The sequence below is a fragment of the Parus major genome, chromosome Z, assembly GCF_001522545.3.
Source record: "Parus major isolate Abel chromosome Z, Parus_major1.1, whole genome shotgun sequence".
NCBI classification, from domain to species: Eukaryota; Metazoa; Chordata; class Aves; order Passeriformes; family Paridae; genus Parus; species Parus major.
Window position 1 is genome coordinate 46,739,830 of NC_031799.1, and position 20,167 is coordinate 46,759,996.

Here is a 20,167-nt window from a genome sequence, read left to right on the forward strand (position 1 = left end):
TCAGGAAAAAGAAAATAGCAAAAATGTGCTTGGGCTACATATTTTCTGTCTGAAAGCCTAGGGAAGCACAGAAGCTATGTCTAGAGCTTGACTGCATTGTCAAACTAGCAGTCCTCTGTGCACTGCCTCACTCTTCAGGATAATGCTTCTCTGTCCAAGCAAGTCCAAACTAATCCATTTCTTTGTGACAAATAACAGCATTCATGGGATGACAAGCTACCAGGCAGAGGTGAGGGATGGAGGTTTTTTCAGTTGTGCTTTACTCAGTTTCTCAAGGGTCACTGATGAGTACTGTGCTCTGTGCTGACCTGGAAGGAAGTTTTCACAGCTCTGGTTTATTTGGTTATTTTTTGAAAATGTCTGGGATCAGTCAGAGATGGCAGCCTGCAGCATGCCTTCGAGTTTTGAGAGATTTGAATCTGTGATACCGCAAGCATGCCAGTGCCTTAGGTAAAGAAACAGAGCTTCTGCAAAAAAGCAAACCTCGTTAGTCTTTTTTTGTTCCAGTACATTGTGTTAAAGCCCCACATAACTTCTGGGACAGAAAACCAGCCTTCTGCCCTCAAAACAGTCGCAGCTGATAACAGCCTTGCAAAGTTTGCTGTATGAGCTACATGCTCTCTGTAAAGTTACTGGAAAATGGCTTGGAGAGGGTTCTTTGTTTTCTTTCATAGGTTGTGATTATCTTCTTCCTAGTCTTTTGGATTTCCGAGTGTGAAGCTGTGTGACCATTTGGGAGGAAAGTGGCAATGCCCACATGAAGTGTTTGCCCTGTGTCCTGACCCTCTCCACGCACCGGGCTCCAGTGTGAGCTCTGCTGGAGTCCTGTGGGTGAGGTGGCAGGAAAGGCAAGAGCCTGCAGGCTCTTGGTGCAAAACTCTCTGTGCTTTGAGGTTTTTTTGGGGATAGTTTCAAAAACACAGCTCTTTGTATCACCGTTAATCCTCATGTGTCACCCAGAAGAGTTAGAGGCTACCCGAAGGCACTGGTTAATTACAGCTGAGCCTCTGCTGCTAACAAAATCAGTGTGAAGTGCCCTTTGCCTTGAATTTCATTAGGAAAAGAGCAGCCAAAGGGTATGAAATGAGGCTGCTCTCCTGGACTGGCCCCAGCAGTTGCTTTGAGGCGTGAGCCCGTTGCATTTTGCAGCAGCACCAGGACAAGTCCCACTCACAACCTTGGGGCCAAGTTTGGGTTTGGTGCTGTGGGACCTGAGGATTGCTGGGCAGCTGGGGCTGGGCAGCACACTTTGCACCCTCCAATCTCATGACCTCAGCTGCTTCCTCTCCCCAGCCTCTTTGTTCTACTTACCTTCATTTTCTCTACTCGAGTTTCCAGACTGCTCTTGCTTTATGCATGATGGTGATCGTCCACCCACCACCTTATTATTTGTGTGAACTCTTTTGTTTTGGGTGAGGATGCTGAGAATTTGCTCAGATCCTCTTCCATGAAAGCTTACTCCTCCCTGTGAAGTCATTTATGCCCAAGGCAGGTGAGGAATGCTTTTGAAAACTTTGGTTTGACACTTGCATTTTAAAACCTTCATTTGGAATATACTTGGGGCTGTTTCAAGAACCTGCATTGGCTCTTCAGCAGCAGATATATTAACCAGTCTGGATTAAACAGTTACCAAAATGATCGTTTATTAACCAGGTGAAGCTGTTACAGAGAATGTGGTGTTTCAAGCTGCTGCTCCTTGGGCACAGTATTTTATCCATCCTTGATGATTTCCATCCCATGTTGGGTGGGGGTACTTCAGAGTCGGGGGACAACTTGCACCGTGGGGGAGTCCTTTGTCTTGACACTGCTCAGAGAGTGTGGAGACTCTCACTAAAGGTAGAATGGATTTGGCAGTCTTGGTTTCTAGGCCAGCAAAAACCTTCAGTCTCTGAGCCATGCCCTATGAGTTTTCTTCTACCTGCTCTGTTCCCTTGTACAGGGTTTCAGTTTGAAGCTGCTGCTGCAGAGTGGGGTCTTTGATTGGAAATCCTTACTTTCAAACCACCAGTATTCTTGGGTTTTGGGCATGATCATTTAGGTTTTCCAAAGTACTCAGCAATTTGCGAGCCTCTACTTGTGCTCAAATCCACATGTACTTTTGAAATGTTTCTGCCTAAAAAAAGGCTGAACAGGTTCTCCTCAGGTGCTTCATTGCTTGAGGAGGAAAGTGAAGATTTTCCTGCCCTGCTTTCTGCCAGTCCCTTCATTAGCTGTGCTTGCCCCGGGATAAATTTGCCCTGCTGTAGTGTCAGCTCTTTTCAAGTCCTTCCCGTCATGGTGAGAGCCTTCCTGGTTTCATTTTCCCATCAAGGCCCCCAGGACAGATGAAGAGTGGTGGAAATGCACCAAAGAAGGGGATGTGCCACTGCCGTGGTGGCAGCATCCATCTCTCGAGCTGTAGCCCTTCCAGGAAGCAGCTTGTGCTGGCCTGCCTTGCAGTAACCAAGGCTTGTGTGTCACAGCCACATGCCAAACCTGTTTCCCAGGGCCCAGGGAGCATCCTGCTCCTCTGTGTTCGTGACTGCTCAGGGCTTGGCAGAGGGTCAGAGGTGAGCAGCAGAGCATCAGACCTTGGCTCCCGGTGCCGTCTCACACTTGGCAGATCAGGTCTGGCCTGTGATCACATGTTGCTCAGCAGAGTCTCACAACCACATTGTGGCAGAGCTTAGGAGGAGGGTGCTGAAACTCTGGCCACAGCAGGGTTTTGGCTCATGGTCCTTTTTATGGCTGTAAGCTAAGGCACTGCCAACGTTCCTCTCTGTAGCAAGCATCTCTTCTTCCAGAGGAATTCACCTCTTTTTCTTTTCTCTGCTGCTTCAGGAAGCCCCACTTGTTTGCCCTGTGTAAGAAAATTTAATCCTTAAATGCCTGTGCATGGGGTGGAGCATAGGGATTGCTTAGTATCGTATCAAAACCTGCCCTCTTGGGGGCTCCCACCAAAACATGGGATCTTAGCTGGGTCCAGCCTTTCCTCAGCTGTTTTTTCTGCCCCCATGGTTTGCTGCTGTCCCAGTGTCATTGTCCTGCAGGCAGCATTTGGGGTCACGGAGGCCTCCTGCAAACATTCCATGGGGGCTGCAAGGGCAGTGCTCAGGCTCAAGCTCAGTCCATCACAGGCATGCCACCCCTCTGCAGCAACACCAACATCTGGCAACAGGTAAGGAACTGCTGATGTCAACTGCCAAATTTAAGTCACTTAACTGTTTCTATTTGTTTTTAAATTAGGATGGAGAAGAAGAATTTAACCGTGCTAAACTGCTGAATATTGGATTTGCAGAGGCCTTGAAGGAGTATGACTATGATTGCTTTGTGTTTAGTGATGTAGACCTCATCCCAATGGATGACAGGAACACCTACAAATGTTACAGCCAGCCACGTCACCTCTCTGTATCCATGGATAAATTTGGATTTCGGTGAGACAACTTTCAGAGTGGCATCTTATTCCTAATACCAGTGCCAGCCTAGCAGGGCAGGCACAGTGTTACACATCCCCGCCCACCACTGGAAGCATGGGAAAGCATCTCTCCCAAAAGCCTGTCTTAACATGCAGGGCCCTGCAGGGAGCGGGTGGCTGCAGGGGGGAAAGGCAGAGAAAGGCAGCTGAGCATTTTATTAAAGCTCACAGCTTCTGGAAGGTGAAATGTAGGGTGAGGAAGAGCTAAGAACCCTTCGTTTTGCAGATGCCCACATATCCCTTCTTGTGTTTCAGTCTGGAAGCTGGAAGACAGCTAGTGTTTCCACCCAGTCTGAAAAGTGAGACATTCTCACAAAGTGAGAATTATGTGCAGCTTTAAAAAGACTGCATCAGACACTATTTTAAGAGCAAGACAAGATTTTTTTGGCTGTTTGGTTTTGTGCCACTGAGAGACCTGCCCTGGTACATGAGAGCAGCACAGAGAAAAATTTCTTGCAGCATACATTTGGGTTCAGCTGTTCAGAACAAAAATGTGTCTTCCTCTTCCTGTCTGGGGTTCTTGGTTTTTTAGGGGTTTGTTTGGTTTGGTTTGGTTTTTTCCCCAGTGATGGTGGTGTTGGCAGGGTCCCTACTCTGCCAACCATGTCTCTACTCCAGACCCAAGCCCTACTTGGAACAGGACTGCCACTGGCACTGCAGCATCTGCAGTTCTTTCTTGCACTGAAGTGAAACTTAAAACAGAAATGCATGGTCCTGGGGGTTCCTCTACTTGTTAAAGCAGAGATAAGTCTGTACTAGGTCCTGATGATCCTTGTGTGGACCCTCTCTGTATGCTCTGGGTCTGAATGTCATCCATCCCTGATCTCCTGGTGAATTGTCTCGTTTCAAGTGGGAGCTAGTTGGCTTTCTGTATGCAAGGCCACACTGCCAGCTCAGCTTTGGGCTGTAAGCTTCCTTTTTGGGGCACTGAGGAGTGTGGGGCTGAGTGGTAGAGCCGCAGGAGGAGAAGGTTGTGTGGCACATCCAGTGTCTGAGCTCTTGCCACTCCTGTGGTATTCCTGTCACCTTCAGTGAGGTGATATGCATTTCAGCCTGTCCTTTGAGGACAGTGTACTGCTTAGTAAAAGGCTGCAGCTACTTCCAGTTGCAAAATGCTTCTCAGATATATTTGGGACTGAGCCCACCAGTTCCCTCTCTCACAGTGGAGTCCAGGGTACCACCACACCTGCCTGCTTCCTGGAGCAGGAAGGTGCCTTGCAGTGGGTGCTGGCTGGGTGAAGGGCAGCAGCAAGCTCTTTTCAGGCAGGCAGGCTGCTGCTTGGCTTGCCCCTCTTCTCTAATTTGCTCTTTTCTCTGCTTCCAGGTTGCCTTACAATCAGTATTTTGGAGGTGTGTCTGCCCTGAGCAAAGAGCAGTTCACAAAGATCAATGGGTTCCCAAACAATTACTGGGGCTGGGGTGGTGAAGATGATGACATTTACAACAGGTAAATAATTTTTCTTCCTTGGCATCCTTCCTGGGGTGCCTCCAGGGTGAGGATGAACACAGACCTGCTGCTCTCACCTGGGTATGGGGGTGTCTCCAGGCAGGAGATGAGGGTGGTGTGTGGGCAACCTACTGTCTTGGTGAGAACATGTTCCTGCTGGGTGCTGGCACCCCATTTCTTAGCTCCCAAGGTGCGGTGGGGAGGGGTCTAGTTGGAAAAGTCACACCACTGCCCCGTCCCCCTGCATTGTTCATTCTCCCTATAGCCTCACCAGCATCCACACCAGTGCACCGATTGGAGCAGCATGCTTCTGGGTCTCCCAGCAGCGACTCAGAGAAGGGGATTCAGGACGTGCAGCCAAAGGTGGATGAGACCTTGACCCACCTTGTCCAGTGCAGCCCAAGATTTGTTTGGGTCTGCAGCCTTGTAGCAGACTGCTTTGCTCCCAGGAGAGTTCCATTTTTGTCAGGCTGTAAGCAGCTCTGTACAATGCTGTGAGCCAGGTGAGCTTGACTGGAAGGAAGCTGAGCAAGGCTCAGAACTGCAGGAGAGGAGGAAGGTGTTCTCACAGGGCAGGCTGGGAAGATCAGAGCAAAGGATGAACATGGGGTTATGCTACCTTACAGCTTCACATATCCACAGCATTATTCACCGAGAGAAATCATCATGAGGGGCTTGCATTTGGAAGACTTCTTCATGTTTCTCAGTGACAAAACCACTCTGTGATCTTTTCTATAGGGTTTCTGAGCACTTCTGGGCTTCAAGGAAGGGTGTTTCAAAAAGAAAAAAAAATTGTATCTTCCCAAAGTTTTGCACTTCTATTAAAAAACTAAGAGAGAGACAACTTTCCAGTAGGGCATTCATAGCAAGGTGGCAGTCCTTTCTTTTTGGGGCACTTGGGTTTTGAGGAACAAAAGATGCTCCACAGAAGTGAAAAGGGAGAGGCAAAAAAGAAACCAAGTATTTTTCATCACTGATATCCATGAAAAAACCCTGCAGGTGCTTTTTAGAGAGCCTGCAAAGAAAGAGGGGCTCCCCCTCACCTGGTAAGTCCCAGCTGGGACCACTGTGACTCTTATCATGTGTCTCCTTTATGCTGCTTCACCACCATTTACTTCCATTTCCCCCAGCACTGCAGCTTCCATGTCACAAAAGATAAGTGCTCCTCTGGTTCCTATCCAGATGGGTTAAAAAAACTAGATGACTCCCACTCAAATTCGAGTCTACAGCCTGGAGCAGGGTTAATGTGGGCGCTGGGGTGTTGTTTGGAGGAGATGGAGGTGTGAGTGTGTGGTGAATTACCTTGGTGTTGGCAGGGGGAGTAATAGATAAAATGTCTGTGTGGAAAAGGACTGGCTTTCCTTCCTTGTGTTGGCAAGCTAGGAAGTGCATTAGTAACATCCCCCCCCCGAAAAAAAAACCCAAACAAATAAAAAAAAAAAAAGTAGGTGAAACCAGTGGTTATTTGTGGAAGGTGTGGCAGAGCATCCCACATCCGTTGGGTGTTTAATGTACTTGCTTTCTACAGGCTGGTGTTTAAAGGCATGGGGATATCCCGTCCGGATGCGGTCATTGGGAAGTGCAGAATGATCCGGCATTCCCGGGACAGGAAGAACGAACCCAACCCCGAGAGGTGTGTCTCACCCTGTCCCACAGCAGGTTTAGGGGTGCCTCCTGCCCTTGCTGCTCCAACTGCTTGGCTTTCTCTTTGTACAAAGAGAAATGTGGAAAGCTGGAATGTGGAAAGGCTGCAGCCATCTCCTCCCTGGCTGAGCTCTCTGCTCCTGCCCCGTAAGCTGACCCATGCCCCTTGCCAGTTGACATCTGATTATAGACCTTCTCCCCAACATTCCACTATGGCAAGAAGGCCTCTCCTCTTTTTTTTTTTTTTTTTTCCCCTTAAATACAGAAAATTAGATTCCAAGCAACTGTTTCCAGCTTGTCTTTGGGGTATAAACCTCTGCTCTAGTGCAGAGCTGGAAAAGGACTTGTGTGGTTTAAAAGCTTGGCTGCTTCTTCCTAGCTAAAATTTGGCCCCATGGGGATGCATTGGCTCACTGCTTAGGCTGGCCAGATCTGGGAGTTTATGGCACTGATACTCAGGTTTTTCTTGAAACACCTGCGGATGCTGCCTGAGAGGCATGCAAAGATCAGATTGTTTAAACATTTTTTTCCTTTCTTTCTTTGCTTTTTCTGCCCTCTCCTCCACTTTTTTTTCTTCCCCTCCTGCAGGTTTGACAGAATTGCTCACACACGGGAGACAATGAATTCTGACGGCTTAAATACACTGTCCTACAAGGTGTTAAGAACTGACAAGTACCCTCTCTATACAAAGATCACAGTGGATATTGGCTCTCCCAATAGCTAACATCAGAGACACAACAGAGACTTGCCTATATTACCCAGGGTATCTGGCCTCATGCATTATATGTGCTGGTTTTATAACAGTTGCAATGAACCAAAAAGAAAAAAAAAAAAAAGGCCTCTTTTGGCATGCCAAAGTGTCTCCAAATTGGTTGGACAAGTGATGTTTTTAAATTTTTTTTTTAAATTTCAAACTTGACTTTATACAACTTTCTAGCTCTCTGTTGTTTTGTAAGTCCAGAAGCTGTACATACGAGTTGTAAATAGTTACTTTGCCAGAAAATGTTGAATCTGATCTATTTGCTGCAGTACTCTCCATTTTGAATTAATTGCTGGACTCAAATTTTTCTGATTATGACTGTGATGTATCAACAATTACTGCCCATGATATTTGGTGTTCTGAGTGAGGTGCATGCAGGCATACATTTTAATTCATTCCTGGTTTTACTTTATGAAGGACTGTAAAATGCTGCTAAAATTGTCCAAGTTTACGCTTTGCATTAGATTTTTTTTTTTTAATGGAGACAGCATAATACAACTTTTTTCTCAAAGTGACCAAAACAAACATCTCCTCTATGTGCAGAGCAGGTGTTGAACAATCAAGTCTGGATTCAATGAATGTCATTATTTCTTTTAGTCTCAAAGGAGGCTTTGAGTGAGTTGAGACAGTTTGCCAGAATCTGTGGGTAAGCTCCCTGCATAGGGTGGGAGTTGCACAGATGGGCTCTAAAAACTGCTGGCTTCAGATAACCTTACTTCTGGATATGATAGAGATTATTTCCTTCAGCACAACACCACCTGGGATTTTGGGGGTAGAGGAGTTCAGAGAGGGGTGGATTTTTGGTGCTGTTTCTTTCTTTTCATGAAACAGAGATTATTAATTTAATTGCACAAATATATGATGGCCTTAAAACTTGCTAACACTTGTTAGCAGTGGTAGGAACTTAACACGCTATTTAAGTGTTGTCCGAAGCTTCCTAAAACCAAAATTTTCTCTTGCAAGGTTGTGCATAAAACTTGAAATCTTTTATTACTTTTGTTGTTGTTGTAACATTTTAATAACTTTTAAAAGTAATTTGTGTATCATAAGCAGTATATTTAATAACAGATTAAAGTAGGGTGCAGCGTAATAGGATATGATTCAAAGCCTCCTTTATCTTTAGACTAGTAGGCTTTTTATGTGCGTCATTATATATAAGCCATGTATTTTGTTTGCTCTGCGTATTTGTCTATTAAATCTCCTGCGGTGCTGAGATATACACAGCAGGACTGACATCCAAATGATTTTTCTTTGCCTAAAGCCTGTTTGCAATGTGTGTCCTCTATCTGGAACCTCCCTTCTGATTGTCTCAGGCTTGAGGGGCATGCACATTCTGCAGTACTGTTTTCTGTCAGTGCACCAGGGCACCAGCTGTACAGACGCTGCTTTTCCTCCCCTTGACCATGTATTGTATGAAAGCCTCAAGCGCTGACACCCAGGGAGCTGTCTAAGTGATTTAAAGCTCTCAGCCAGAACTGAGAACTGAATTCCTTCTGGTGAGTACTTCGCCACCAGCTCTGACTACAGCAATTTGCACTTCCTTGGCCTGTGCTGAAGGTTGTTAAAATCAGGGACACTTGTTGTATTGGGGATCATCTTCAGCACTGCCTTTTTTTTTTCTTTTTTTTTTTCCCTTTGGTTTGGTTTAGTTTGGTTTTTTGTTACTTTTTTCGAGTCCTGAAGGTTTTGCTGAACCCTTGCACTGCAGGGGTGGGATCCTGCAGGGACCAGGGAACAGTGCATTTCTTCTTAGGCCAGCAGTGGCTCACAGGATGCATAGAGACATTAATTACTAGATGCCTTTTCAGTCTCACTTTGGAAAAGTCTTCACCTCCTTTGGTTCAAAGCTTTTTCTGGCTAGACTTGCTGCTCCAGTCATGATGGGAGCTGAGGAAAGATGGGCTTGCATGGAGCAGGAGCAAAGTGCAAGGGAGGAGGCTTGTGGTTAAGAGCTTATCCTTTGTGCTTATCATTGCATTAAAAAAAATATACAATACAATAGTCCTTATGGCAGATCAGGCTCCAGGTCTTAAAGATGCAAGGGAGTACAAGAAGATGTGTTTTACAGAAATCAGGTCAAATGTGTTCCCGTAAAACATTGGCATGGGTGTAGTCTAGCAGTAACAGAGACACAGGAGAGGACTATTTTAATTTTGTTTTTCAAAGCTGCCTTAGAAGGAGGGCCTCACTCCCACAACTAGCAGCAGATAACCAAAAATTTATCAAGGCTGGACTTGAAAATGCCTTGTCTTTGCAGAGAGCACCTCGATTTTGTGCTGAGCCTTTTGTAAGTCAAAGAGTTTGGACCTTCAACTGTAGTGGTGTCTGTCTGCTACCAGGTGGGTGGGGGAGATGCTGGCAGCATTCCTTGCAGAGAGATTCTTTGACAGAAAAAAGTTAGTGCAACAACTCATTGTTTGGCTGTGTGCCGAAATTATTCAATGTCGTGGAGGTGGGATGAGCACTTGTTTCTGGCTCTTGAAATCAAAGGTTTCTACAACATGTGCCTTGAAAGAGGGAAGAAATGGAAACTGGAAAATCAGGAAACCTGAAAACTGTTTTCAGCAGAGAGATACTAGCATGGCAAGAAGCTGCTGCATAGTTTCTCTTACACTGCTAAAGCCACAAGCCATGTAAAGAACTGTAGCCACCTTTTGTAGCTCATGTTGCCCTTTGGTGCTGACTTGTGTTTTCTAGATCTCATTGTCTTTGTGTAAACTGTATCAGTCAAACTCATTAAATGCTCTTGACTCCACCTGGCCATGAAATTTCTCTCCCTGAGATTTTCAGGGGCCACATCTACAAACACTCATGTTGTACAGAAGCCAATTCCGACTGTGTCCTATGGTGGGTGGTATTTTTTCCTTTCCCCTACTGGTGAAAACACTCAGTCATATTCATTGTAACTAACGGTTGAAACCCAGAAAAATCAGCTTCAAAGGAAATGCTAATGCTTGGATTCTTTGGGATGACTGACTGCCTGTTAGCATGAGGGAGGGTCCTGATATGCTGCTTTTCCCTAGGATGCTACTTGTATACTGGGCTGCATTTGGGTTTCCTGTAGATGGTTTTGCTTTTGAATTCTTACCATTTATATATCAAGGGATGTGTAATCCAATGTTCCTTCTCTACTATTGGTGTCAAATAAAAATATTTTCAGTTACAACGTTTTGCAGCATTGCTCTGGATTACCCCTATGTCTCGGTGGGTTTCTGGCTCATGGGATGAACTAGGCTGTGCCTTAATCTCCTTGCATTAACTTTCTCCAGCTTTTCCTCCTTTTGGCTGCCCCCTGAATTAATTTCACTGTGCTGCAAAATTTTTGCCTGTTAGAGATACAGACCTAAGAGTCCCCAGATGACACCAAAAAACTGTAGGGTGTTTCCTTTATCTGCGAGTAGAGGCACAGCATGCAATCCATCCTGAAACCAGGCAGGGGATGCAAACTCTCACTCAGGCTGTGACTGCTTGGGGGAACAGGCCACTACTTGCTCCCTGAGTGCTTGTGGGTTTGGCTTGAGAGTGAAAATTGAGAAGTAATTTCTGGGAAACTGAAGTACAAACATTTGCCTGTGTTCCTTGGCAATTTCTTACAAAAACAGTTTCTGTGGAAGAGATCTTTCTGGCCAGACTGTGGCTAAGGCTAGGCATGAGCTCCCCAGTGCTTTCCAGGGAAATGTGGGCTTGTTTGCAGCTGAGACCAGGTACCAGCCTCTGGGCCTAGGCTGGCACAGTGGGCAGAACATCACCAAGCTCCTGCAGTTGCTTGCAGGCATGTTCTGACAACCATATTGACTGAGGGCTCTGGGATAGGGCAGTGACCCCTGCCTGCTTTCCTGTGTCCCTTCACAACTGCCTCTGAGGGCTTTGGGGACAATGCAGGACCATCACTTCAAGGAAGTTGCCAGGAAACTGGGGTGCTGCAGCAGGCTTGGTGGTCCCTGTTGCATCTTCTGTTGACTCTCAAGCCCTGAAATGTTGCACAAGAATCCATGGGTGTGACCTTTTTATGCTTCCAAGTTTGGCATCTACAGGCAGAAGAACAGTCTGGGAACAACCTTCTACTTCCTCCTGCAGAGGGGCGGAGTATTCTGTGGGTAGAATACTTCTGCTCCGTACTCAGAGTATGGAGCCATTCCTCCTCTCTACACCCTGTGTGGGTAAGGCTCAGTGGCTGGAATAAACCATGAGTGGAAACATTGTCCCTTGCTGAAAGCAGCACCTGAGAAGTGTCACCAGGATTTCACCCCTCTCCCCTCTACTTACCAAGGCTTCCCTGGACCAGATCAGCATGGAGCCGGTAAATGATCTTTTGACTCTTGCTGTGAGACCATATTTGCTCTAGCAGAGCTTTCTCTACCTTGTGCTCCACCTGCCTGCCAGGAGCCAGGATGAGGGAGTAGTTTCTTACATTTATCCCACATGTTTACCCTGCTACACTTTCCTGCTCTCCAGCCCACAGGGAGAAAAAAGAGCCAAAAACCCACAACAAAAAAAGAAGCTGCTGTTAAAAGGAAGAAAAGTTCTAAGCTGGAGTTTGCTAAACCTTTTCACCCTCTTGGAAGGAGTCTAAAGTAGGCGTGCTTGTCCTTTGTTCTTGCTTTGTGTTTCAGCACAGCACTGCTGATTGCTGGTTCTGCTCTTATTTGACTGCATCCAACATGCAGGATGTCTGTATACTCAGGGACAGTGCACTCATATGAGACCTCTGTTCTCTGTCAACCCAAGGCAACAACCCCACTCCTGAAGCCTGTTTTCCTTATCCATCCACTGCTCTAAATATAACTACCAGCAGTGCAGATGAGTGCACAAAGATCTCTGTAGAGCCAGTGGTGACATCCCAAGTCTGCACTAAATCTTGCTGTGATGAGCTAAGTGGGGAAAATAAGGGGTTTGAGTTAAGTCCAAAGGCTGGACCAGTGGACTTCTTCCTGATTACCTTCCGGCCTTTCACATGCATGATAATTATTTCCAAGAATCCTTGCTCCATGATTTTTCCAAGGATAGAGGTGTTGCTCACAATAATTTTGTAATTATATTTTGTAATTAGTACACAAGGGTGGAGGTACTATTGCTGCTTCACATATCTTTCTCCTTGCAGTCCCTAAAGGTGGGCATTATATTAGGTTTTTCATTCAGCCTTTTCCCATTAGCCATGATATTCCACCCTGGCTGACAGCAGCTTCAGTGACATGAACTGGTAACTCATCTGGGTTAGTGTCATCTATCCTATTCTCTGAGCAGTCCTTAAGCCTCACATTTGGTTGTCCCACCTACTTCTAAAACCAAGTTGGTGAATGCAGAGATCTGGAAGCAGGCTTTGCCTCTGAAGATGCTACAAAAATCCATTGATCGTTGTGGTGTTTTTCTATATTGTCCAGAACCATAGTGTTTCCTCCATCTGTCAGTAGACGTGCCCAACTTCTACAATCCCTGTAGGGTCCTGTTATACTACCTTTAATGATCCTTTCTAGTCTGAGCTGTAGGTGGAACTTGGCCGCTCTCAATACCACCTCTAAGTACCCAAGTAAGCAATGTTTACTACATTCTTTTCCTGTCTGTCATATTTCCCATTATTCCATGCTGCTTTGTTGTTGTTTTGTTGGTTTTTGGTTTGGTTTGGTTTTTTATTTATTATTTTGCTACAAGAAGTGCCCTTTTTAGTCAAGCAAGACTTCTAGTGAAATTCCCAATCTTCCTGCAGAGGGGAAGGCTCGGGATATTCAGAATGAACACGGTGAAAGAAACATTCCTGAGGGGGTTGATGCAGTCCTGGGACAGCATACTGAGGTGCTGGGGGCACTGCCACCTTGGGAAGTTTCAGTGGTTCCTGGGCAGTGTGACTGACACAGCAATAAACCTGCCCCTCAGGAGCTCCAAGCCAGAGCCAGCAGAGCAGCAGGAGTGTAGTGTCCCCATGTGAAGGGACACTGCTGCACTAAGGTCATGGACAATGCCAAAAAGCCTGGAGAAGCCTGCAGGGCACTTCCAAGGAAAGAGCAGGGAGTTGCATGGCTGCCTGTGCTTTACAAACCTGCTTTACACTGTATTTTACTAATCAGAATTTGGCATGGTGTTTACACAGTGACCATCTGCTACGCTGCAAGAGAGAAAGGGAGGAGCTGTGAACCTTTCCAAGGTTGTGTCCAACTCATCCAGAGCTGGCAAACCTGCTAAGCCCATGTCTGGGAGCATGCAGAAGTGCTGCTGACTGTAGGAAATCACATTAAGAGCTCACTGACCAGGTTGTTTGTGGTTTTTTTTCACATCCTTCAACTTTCTCTCAAGAGGGAGAAAAACAACTTAGTTAAAAAGTGCAAAACATTGGTACATTCCTATATGAAAAAGAGTTTGAAAAGTCATCCCTCCAGCAGCGCCCCACCTAGCAAATGCCTCAGTTTTATTTCCAAAAATACAATCTGGAACAGAAACCAAATTAAAAATCATAGCCACTGCATCTCTTTCCCATGGGATTTAGCAACCCCTCTAAGGGAAACGTGCTGACAAGTCTTCACAGTGTAGTGCAGCACTTATGAAGGGGGTCTGGGGTCTGAGGTCACACCACGCCAGAATAGCATGTGTTCTAGCAATGTGGGAGAAGATGGCTCTGCAGCATGTTCTCTCCATTTCCAGAAATACTGTAAGAGATACATGGGCCCAAGGAAGAGTAAGATGTGCCAGAGAAGAGACCGGGACTGGAAGAAATCTGTATTGAAGGGAAAAGACATTATTCTTCTGTTTGTGGTCCAAATTTGTCTTTCTGACTGTAGTGCAACCAGATCTGATGTGTTCTTACAGAGGAGGCAGTGGTATGGTCAGCCCTGGCACTGGGGTCTTCATGAATTTAATGCATCCACTCATCAATCATCAGTGTCTGGGGATGTGCTTGGCACAAGGAAGTGCAAAGGCTGTGTAAGGACATCAATGGCACAGACGAGGTAGGATGTGTTGGTGAAACAGGTCCACAGAGGCAGCCTCGGAATGCCACAGAAACAGAACGGCTGGGGTTGAAAGGGACCTTTAAAAACTATCTAATTCTAACTTCCCTGCCATGGGCAGGGACTCCCTCCCCCAGACCAGATTGCTCAAAGCCCCCTCCAGCCTTACTCAGAACACTTCTAGAACTGGGGCATCCATGTCTCTCCAGTTTTTAGAGATGTCATGTGAGACAGTGTCAAACTCTTTGCACAAGTTCAGGTAGATAACATCTGATGTTCTGCAGAATGGCCAAGTTTTGCTCATTTCAGGTGGAAAACACTGACTTTCTGACTGTATCTCTAAAACCTGCTTTCTCATCCAGCTGCTAGAAATTTGCCTCACGTATTTTATCAGGCCTGGGTGTTTTTCCAAATTGAGGTCTAAGCAGGAGTCCTGTGAGGGATCACAAAGCTAAGGGGATAAGTTGGATGTCTCTGAAACAATAGGAGGAAGACTACAGCTTCCACTTGAACTGAACAAATCCCTGAGTGATGGTAAAGTGTGAATTCTGATCTTCACTGGCTTTGAGTAAAAGGATTGAGCAAGAACCCTGGAGGGGTCCTTCCCTGTCACAATCATTCTAAATCACCATCATACCCTTAGAAAACACAATCTGCAATTGACTGTGTTTTGGTTACCTCTAATTTACAGGAACCATGTAGTACTTCTCAGCAAGAATCCTGGAGAAACAAGGTCTCAGCATACCTTGTTGACGTAACAAGGATTGCCCAGACAACAGAGAACAGGAATGGAAACTGGGATTTCTTAGAGAGATCTACTTAGAAGCCCTCCAAGTTGTGATCTCACTGCAGTGACAATTTCTGGTGTACAAGTTGCCATCTTGATTGCAGAGGTGGAGAGGGCCTTTAACATGTAAAGGGCAGCTGAATATCAGAGTCAGTATTGGCTACTGCAAGCAGCAGGGCTGTGACTGGCTGATGTGGCTCTCTGCCTGAGAGTCTACTCTCTGCAATATTAGCTGCTTTGAAAATCAGCATACCTAAACCACTGCCACTGGCCCACCTTTGAAGCAGCTAATTATAATACTGCCCAAAATCATGATTAGACACATTGACACATACACATTAAACCCATTGAGAACTGGAGCATTAGATGGGCACAAAAAGCTATGCTCAGACACACTCATGGAACCATGCACCCACTATTGCCAGCTCAAAAGGATTTTGAAACCAGGCAGATGAGAATAGCTATCCTTAGAGACGTTCAAATACCATCTGGACATATCCTGGGTGATTGGCTCTGTGTGGCCTTGCTTGAGCCAGGGGGCTTGGACCAGATGATCTCCAAAGTTCCCTTCCAACCTCAGGTACATGTGGTTCCCAGGAGAGCAGAGCTGTGTGGAGCAAAGCTACCCACAGCCCCACAGCTGTGGCACAGAGGCCCCCAGAATCACACCACGTTTGCCATCCTGGCACTTCTTCAAGGTGTCTGAGCTTCTAGACAGCTCTTAGCCCTTGTCCTCCACCTGCTTTCCTGTGCAGCACTGGCAGGTGTTGTTTTCCCACACCGCAGCAGGTGCCTGACCCTGTTGCTCAGATGTGTTTCTCATTGCTCAGCTGCCGCTGCTTTTCTTTGGAATACTTAACACAGGCTTTGCCCAGCTTTTGAGGCTGCACACCTAACCCACTGCCAGCAAGTTATTTATAGTCCTGGATCCTTTGCTTCTGGTCTGTTCCAAAACTCTCAAGGCCCCTGCTGCTATCGTGCTTACATCACACATCAATAACAAGAGACACCTGGCACCACAGGCCAGTTTACACACCAGGCACTCGTGAGGAGCTGGCAACATGTGTAACACACCACAACAGGATCTTGGTATGCTGAGCATCCACTGTTTCAGTGTAAAGTCTGGGACTGTTACCAGCAGCAGCAATGTCCTTCCTCCTGGAGGCCCAGGTGACAGCAGCAGATGGCAAAAAAGCAAATCAGAAATCCCAGAGCCAAAGCTCATCTTGCAACAACACAGCAAAGCTCGCTGTGGGACCCTATGGGAAGAGGGAGTACTTATTTTGAAACTAAGCCAGTTGCCTCTTATTCATAAGAATATTCAAGCTGAGAGCATCTGAGCAGTCTGTCCAGGATGAAAGCACCAAAATGCAAGCAGTCTGTCCAAGGACACTGAATACTGATGCAGAGTTAAAGGGACACTCACTTCTGAGGTCTTATGATGGCTCCTGTGTTGTTACCTCAGGAAATGTGTGCTGCTTTTGAGTCTTGACTTTTGGTCCTTATTAGGAGCTGATGGTGATTGTGATCTCTTGTCTCTCTATTTTTTTTATCTCTGCTCCTCTTCTGGGAACCATTAAGAAATACTCATTGCTCTTTGTCTCTTTTTATCAGGATGTTTTATGTCTTATCTTACAAAGACTATTTTTAATAGCTTCAGTATATCCTGCTTTAGGCTGTCGAATATTTGACACCATCCTGGGGGTTGAAGTGGTCTGGAAAGCAGCTGGAATCTGTAGTCAGCTAATGCAGATGCCATCCATGACTGCACACCCTGTGGCTGCTCCTGCCACTTGTTCCTGCAGGTGCTCCTGCACCCACATGCTCTCCATCCAATCAATGTTTTCCTTGCAGAATAATGAAAACCAGCATTGGATTTCCATGAAGATAGAAGAAGTAAGGGTAAGGGAAAAGTTGGCGCCTTATACAAATGTTGGTTTGACACTAATGATGGACAAAGAGGCTGAGGATTGCTACCACAGTCACCCATGAGGCACAATACTGTCAAATAAACTTGTTTTCTTCTATTTTTCTTCCTTAAAACAAAACAAAAACAACTCAAAAGAATAGAAAGCAAGCAGTACAGGATTACTGTTTCAATCCAATAAAGGGAATGGTGTTTCTGTTACATAATCGGATTTCCTCAAAGCATTTTTTCACTGAATATCACATGATGCTTTGGTAAGACCCATGCCTTATACAAAAGAAACAAGAGTTTAAAAATGGTCTGGTGACCTTTCAAAAAGCAGCTGTTACAAAACCTTTAAGAAGTTTGCAGATGGCAGAAACACGGTTGCATGGCAAATAACGTGTCTCTGTTCCAGGAGGCTCTGGATCTAACCAAATCTTTACAGTTTGGTGAAATAAACTTTAATAAATTACAGAAATGTAACTGGAGGCAAATAATATCAGATGTGAGATCTGCTTTGGAAAGCAGTGTTGCAGAGAGATTGAAGCGTATCTGTGGGTAACACCATGAGCTCCTTGTGCTGCAGTTAATAAGGATAATGCCACCCCCAGCTGTAAGAAAGTGGGTAACACCATTAGAAACACACAGCTTTTGCTTCTGTGCACAGCCCTGGTAGGCAAAGCACTTGGTTTCTGTTTGTGTTTCTAGAGGAACAAAGACACATGTATATTCAAAGAACTGCAGAAATGAGCAAGGAGTGCTACAAAAATTAACCTTGTGCTGCACATCCAAGAGGGAAAGAGTGTCTCTGAGCCCTGTCTCCTCTCCCCAGCACAGCAAAAGGGAGAAGGGTGTAATATTCCCCCCTAGCCTTAGGTCAAAAAAGTCTCTGCTGTCCTCCTCCCTCACGCTGGGTATGTCTCTGGGGAGGAGGCCGTGACAACTCTGTAGGAAACTTCCATGTCTCTTGCAACAAGACTATAAGCCAGGGCTCAGGCTGCAGAGCTGGACACTGGCAGGAGTCAGGAAGAATGACTCCACTCCAACTGCATTTTGTATTTTAGATACTCACAAGTGTTTTGTAGGAGATGAAAGTGATGAGCAAGTTTGGAAAAGCAGTGAGTTAAAATGACCAGTGTGAACAGTATGCTCAAATGGCACAGGGTGGACAAGCAAAACAGCATACCTCTGAGCCAAGATGGAACTGCAGATTTGAAGCTATTGCTTCGGGTAGATAATTTCACCTTAAAGGGCTGAAATTATTAATTCCTAAGGTTGTCTCAATACTCAGGGCAATTCCTTAGTTTCCATGTGCACAGTATGAGCCTCATCACTTGAGTGTGTTTGGGACAGCTAGGTGAATGCCTTGCTTCCACCTGCCAAACACTGTCTGTCCCTCTGCAGTTGTCCAGCCAGTGAACCTGTTTTTTCACAGCACTTATTTTCCAAGGTACAGATGTGCACAGTCATGGGATATTGACCTCAGCTCTGACAAATCCCTTGATACCTGTCAGTGAGAGAACAGTCCCTCTGCAAATGTCAGGTGCAAAACCCCAGTGTGGATGGATGCAGACATCTGGTTTTAGCAAACAAATTCTTCCTAAACTCCAAGCCAAGAGCAATGCAGCTTTTTCTTTGTCCTTGAGAAGAGAGAACAAGACCCTGGACCCCAGATGTTTTCCAGAAGAACACTTACACAAAGCCCTCAGCAGTCTGCCAGAGCAGGGCCACATGTCCCAGATAGACATTAAACAGAGCTGGACCCTGAGGGGTGGTGAGACAGGGAATCTTGGCAACTGAGAGCAACATAGCTCAGGACAGGAAGAAAAGCAGATAAGCCCCCAGAATCCCTGCGACAGTGTAGTACAGCTACTTGGCTTTCCACAGAAATGCCTGAAACCTGCACATGCTCTTACTGAAAGAGCCTTGTGATCAAAAAGCCAGAGGAAGCCCAGTGTGGATGGCTACAAAGGAGAAGAGCTTGGCTGGCTCATTTGCAGAGCTGAGAGGGAACAGATGCTCCTCTACCACCCTGACCACTCCAGTTGTATTTCATCTTCCCTTGCAACTGCCTCCGAGCTGCCCTCCCCAGCCCCACCGGCAGAGCTGATGTTAAGGCAGCTCTGTGTTACCTGGGGCACAGGGGGGTGGGCTGAAGTTTCATCCTAAACAAGCCAGGAGACAGAAGAACTTGCACAGTTGTCAAATCAACCAACTTCTCCTTATCTCTGTTGTGATTATTTCCTCCCCCTACTGCATTCCTTGAATAGCAATACTTGCTTTGGAAATTCCTCTCCCCAACAGTTTCAGGCTGTAAATCTTTGAGGCTGCAGGAGCAGTGTGGTGGCAGAAGTTGCACTTGCCCTGGATCTGTGTTCATATCTGTACTGCTTGAGACAAGACATGCAGTCACAGGTGAGTCTGTGTGACAGGCTGCCCTGCCCATGTGGACCCATGGGGGTGCTTGAGGGAAGCAATGCCCCAGTCTGGCAGCTGCTGAGTATGTAGTTTTTGTTTTTGTTGTCCCATCCTTTCCAGGCCCTCTGTGATTCAGCACCTTGTTGCACAGCAGTGGTGGCACAACAAAGCAGTTAATTCCTTCCAAATCTGCTGCTCCAACTCCCAGCCTCTGCCTTGGCTTCAGGACTGTGTGAACCGAAGGAGAAACTACCTCCTATGGCCAAAGTACTGCAGCTCAGCAGAAGGAATCTGGGAGTAGTGCTGCCAAGCCCTTTGGCATGTTTTGCTCTCTCTGGTGGCCACCATATGGTATTTCATGTTTTACCAACTAAAACATTCATATCTGTACTGCTTGAGACAAGACATGCAATCACAGGTGAGTCTGTGAGCATGGATGTTTCAGAGAACAGACAGCAATTAGGTGAGGGCTTCTGGCCTGTGTTTGAGTATGCTGGCAGAAAGAGTAGTCTTTGGGATGAAAACCACATTCTGGGAAGTCAAAAATCAAGGGAAGGAAAGGGGCTGCTGTGGCACAGTTGTATGCTTTTCAACCCTGGAAAGCTGGTTGGTGTCCTGGTCCCCTCAAGAGACAACTGCAAACCAGGCACACAGGGAAGATCCTGACCAAAAGAGGACTCTAGGGAAAAGGGCTGTTGGCACTGAGCTGAGCAGATGTGCTCTTAACCTTAGCCTGATGTCAGCAATAGCTCTCATGACTAGAAAGCAAATCAGTATCACAGATCAGGGGCTTGTCTGACAAGTTTCTGG

General features: G+C 46.1%; 1 protein-coding gene across 4 annotated transcripts in view; it reads left to right on the top strand.

Annotated features, from left to right (window-relative positions):
* Nucleotides 1-17,029, top strand: part of B4GALT1 (beta-1,4-galactosyltransferase 1) — a 31,996-nt gene extending 14,967 nt beyond the window's left edge. Inside the window, exons 3-6 of one of the 4 annotated variants that reach the window (XR_004500406.1) lie at nt 3,226-3,413; nt 4,779-4,901; nt 5,167-5,404; nt 6,430-6,528. Coding sequence is in view for 3 of the 4 variants with exons in the window: in XM_015614950.3 (XP_015470436.1) it covers nt 3,226-3,413; nt 4,779-4,901; nt 6,430-6,534; nt 7,134-7,269 (552 nt within the window). In the remaining variant the exon portion in view is untranslated. Of the gene's footprint in view, nt 1-3,225; nt 3,414-4,778; nt 4,902-5,166; nt 5,405-6,429; nt 6,535-7,133; nt 10,472-16,884 lie in introns of those variants that run through there. The other 3 variants (XM_015614950.3, XM_033520323.1, XM_015614948.1) reach the window with 3 other exon arrangements.
* Nucleotides 17,030-20,167: the final 3,138 nt, after the last annotated feature.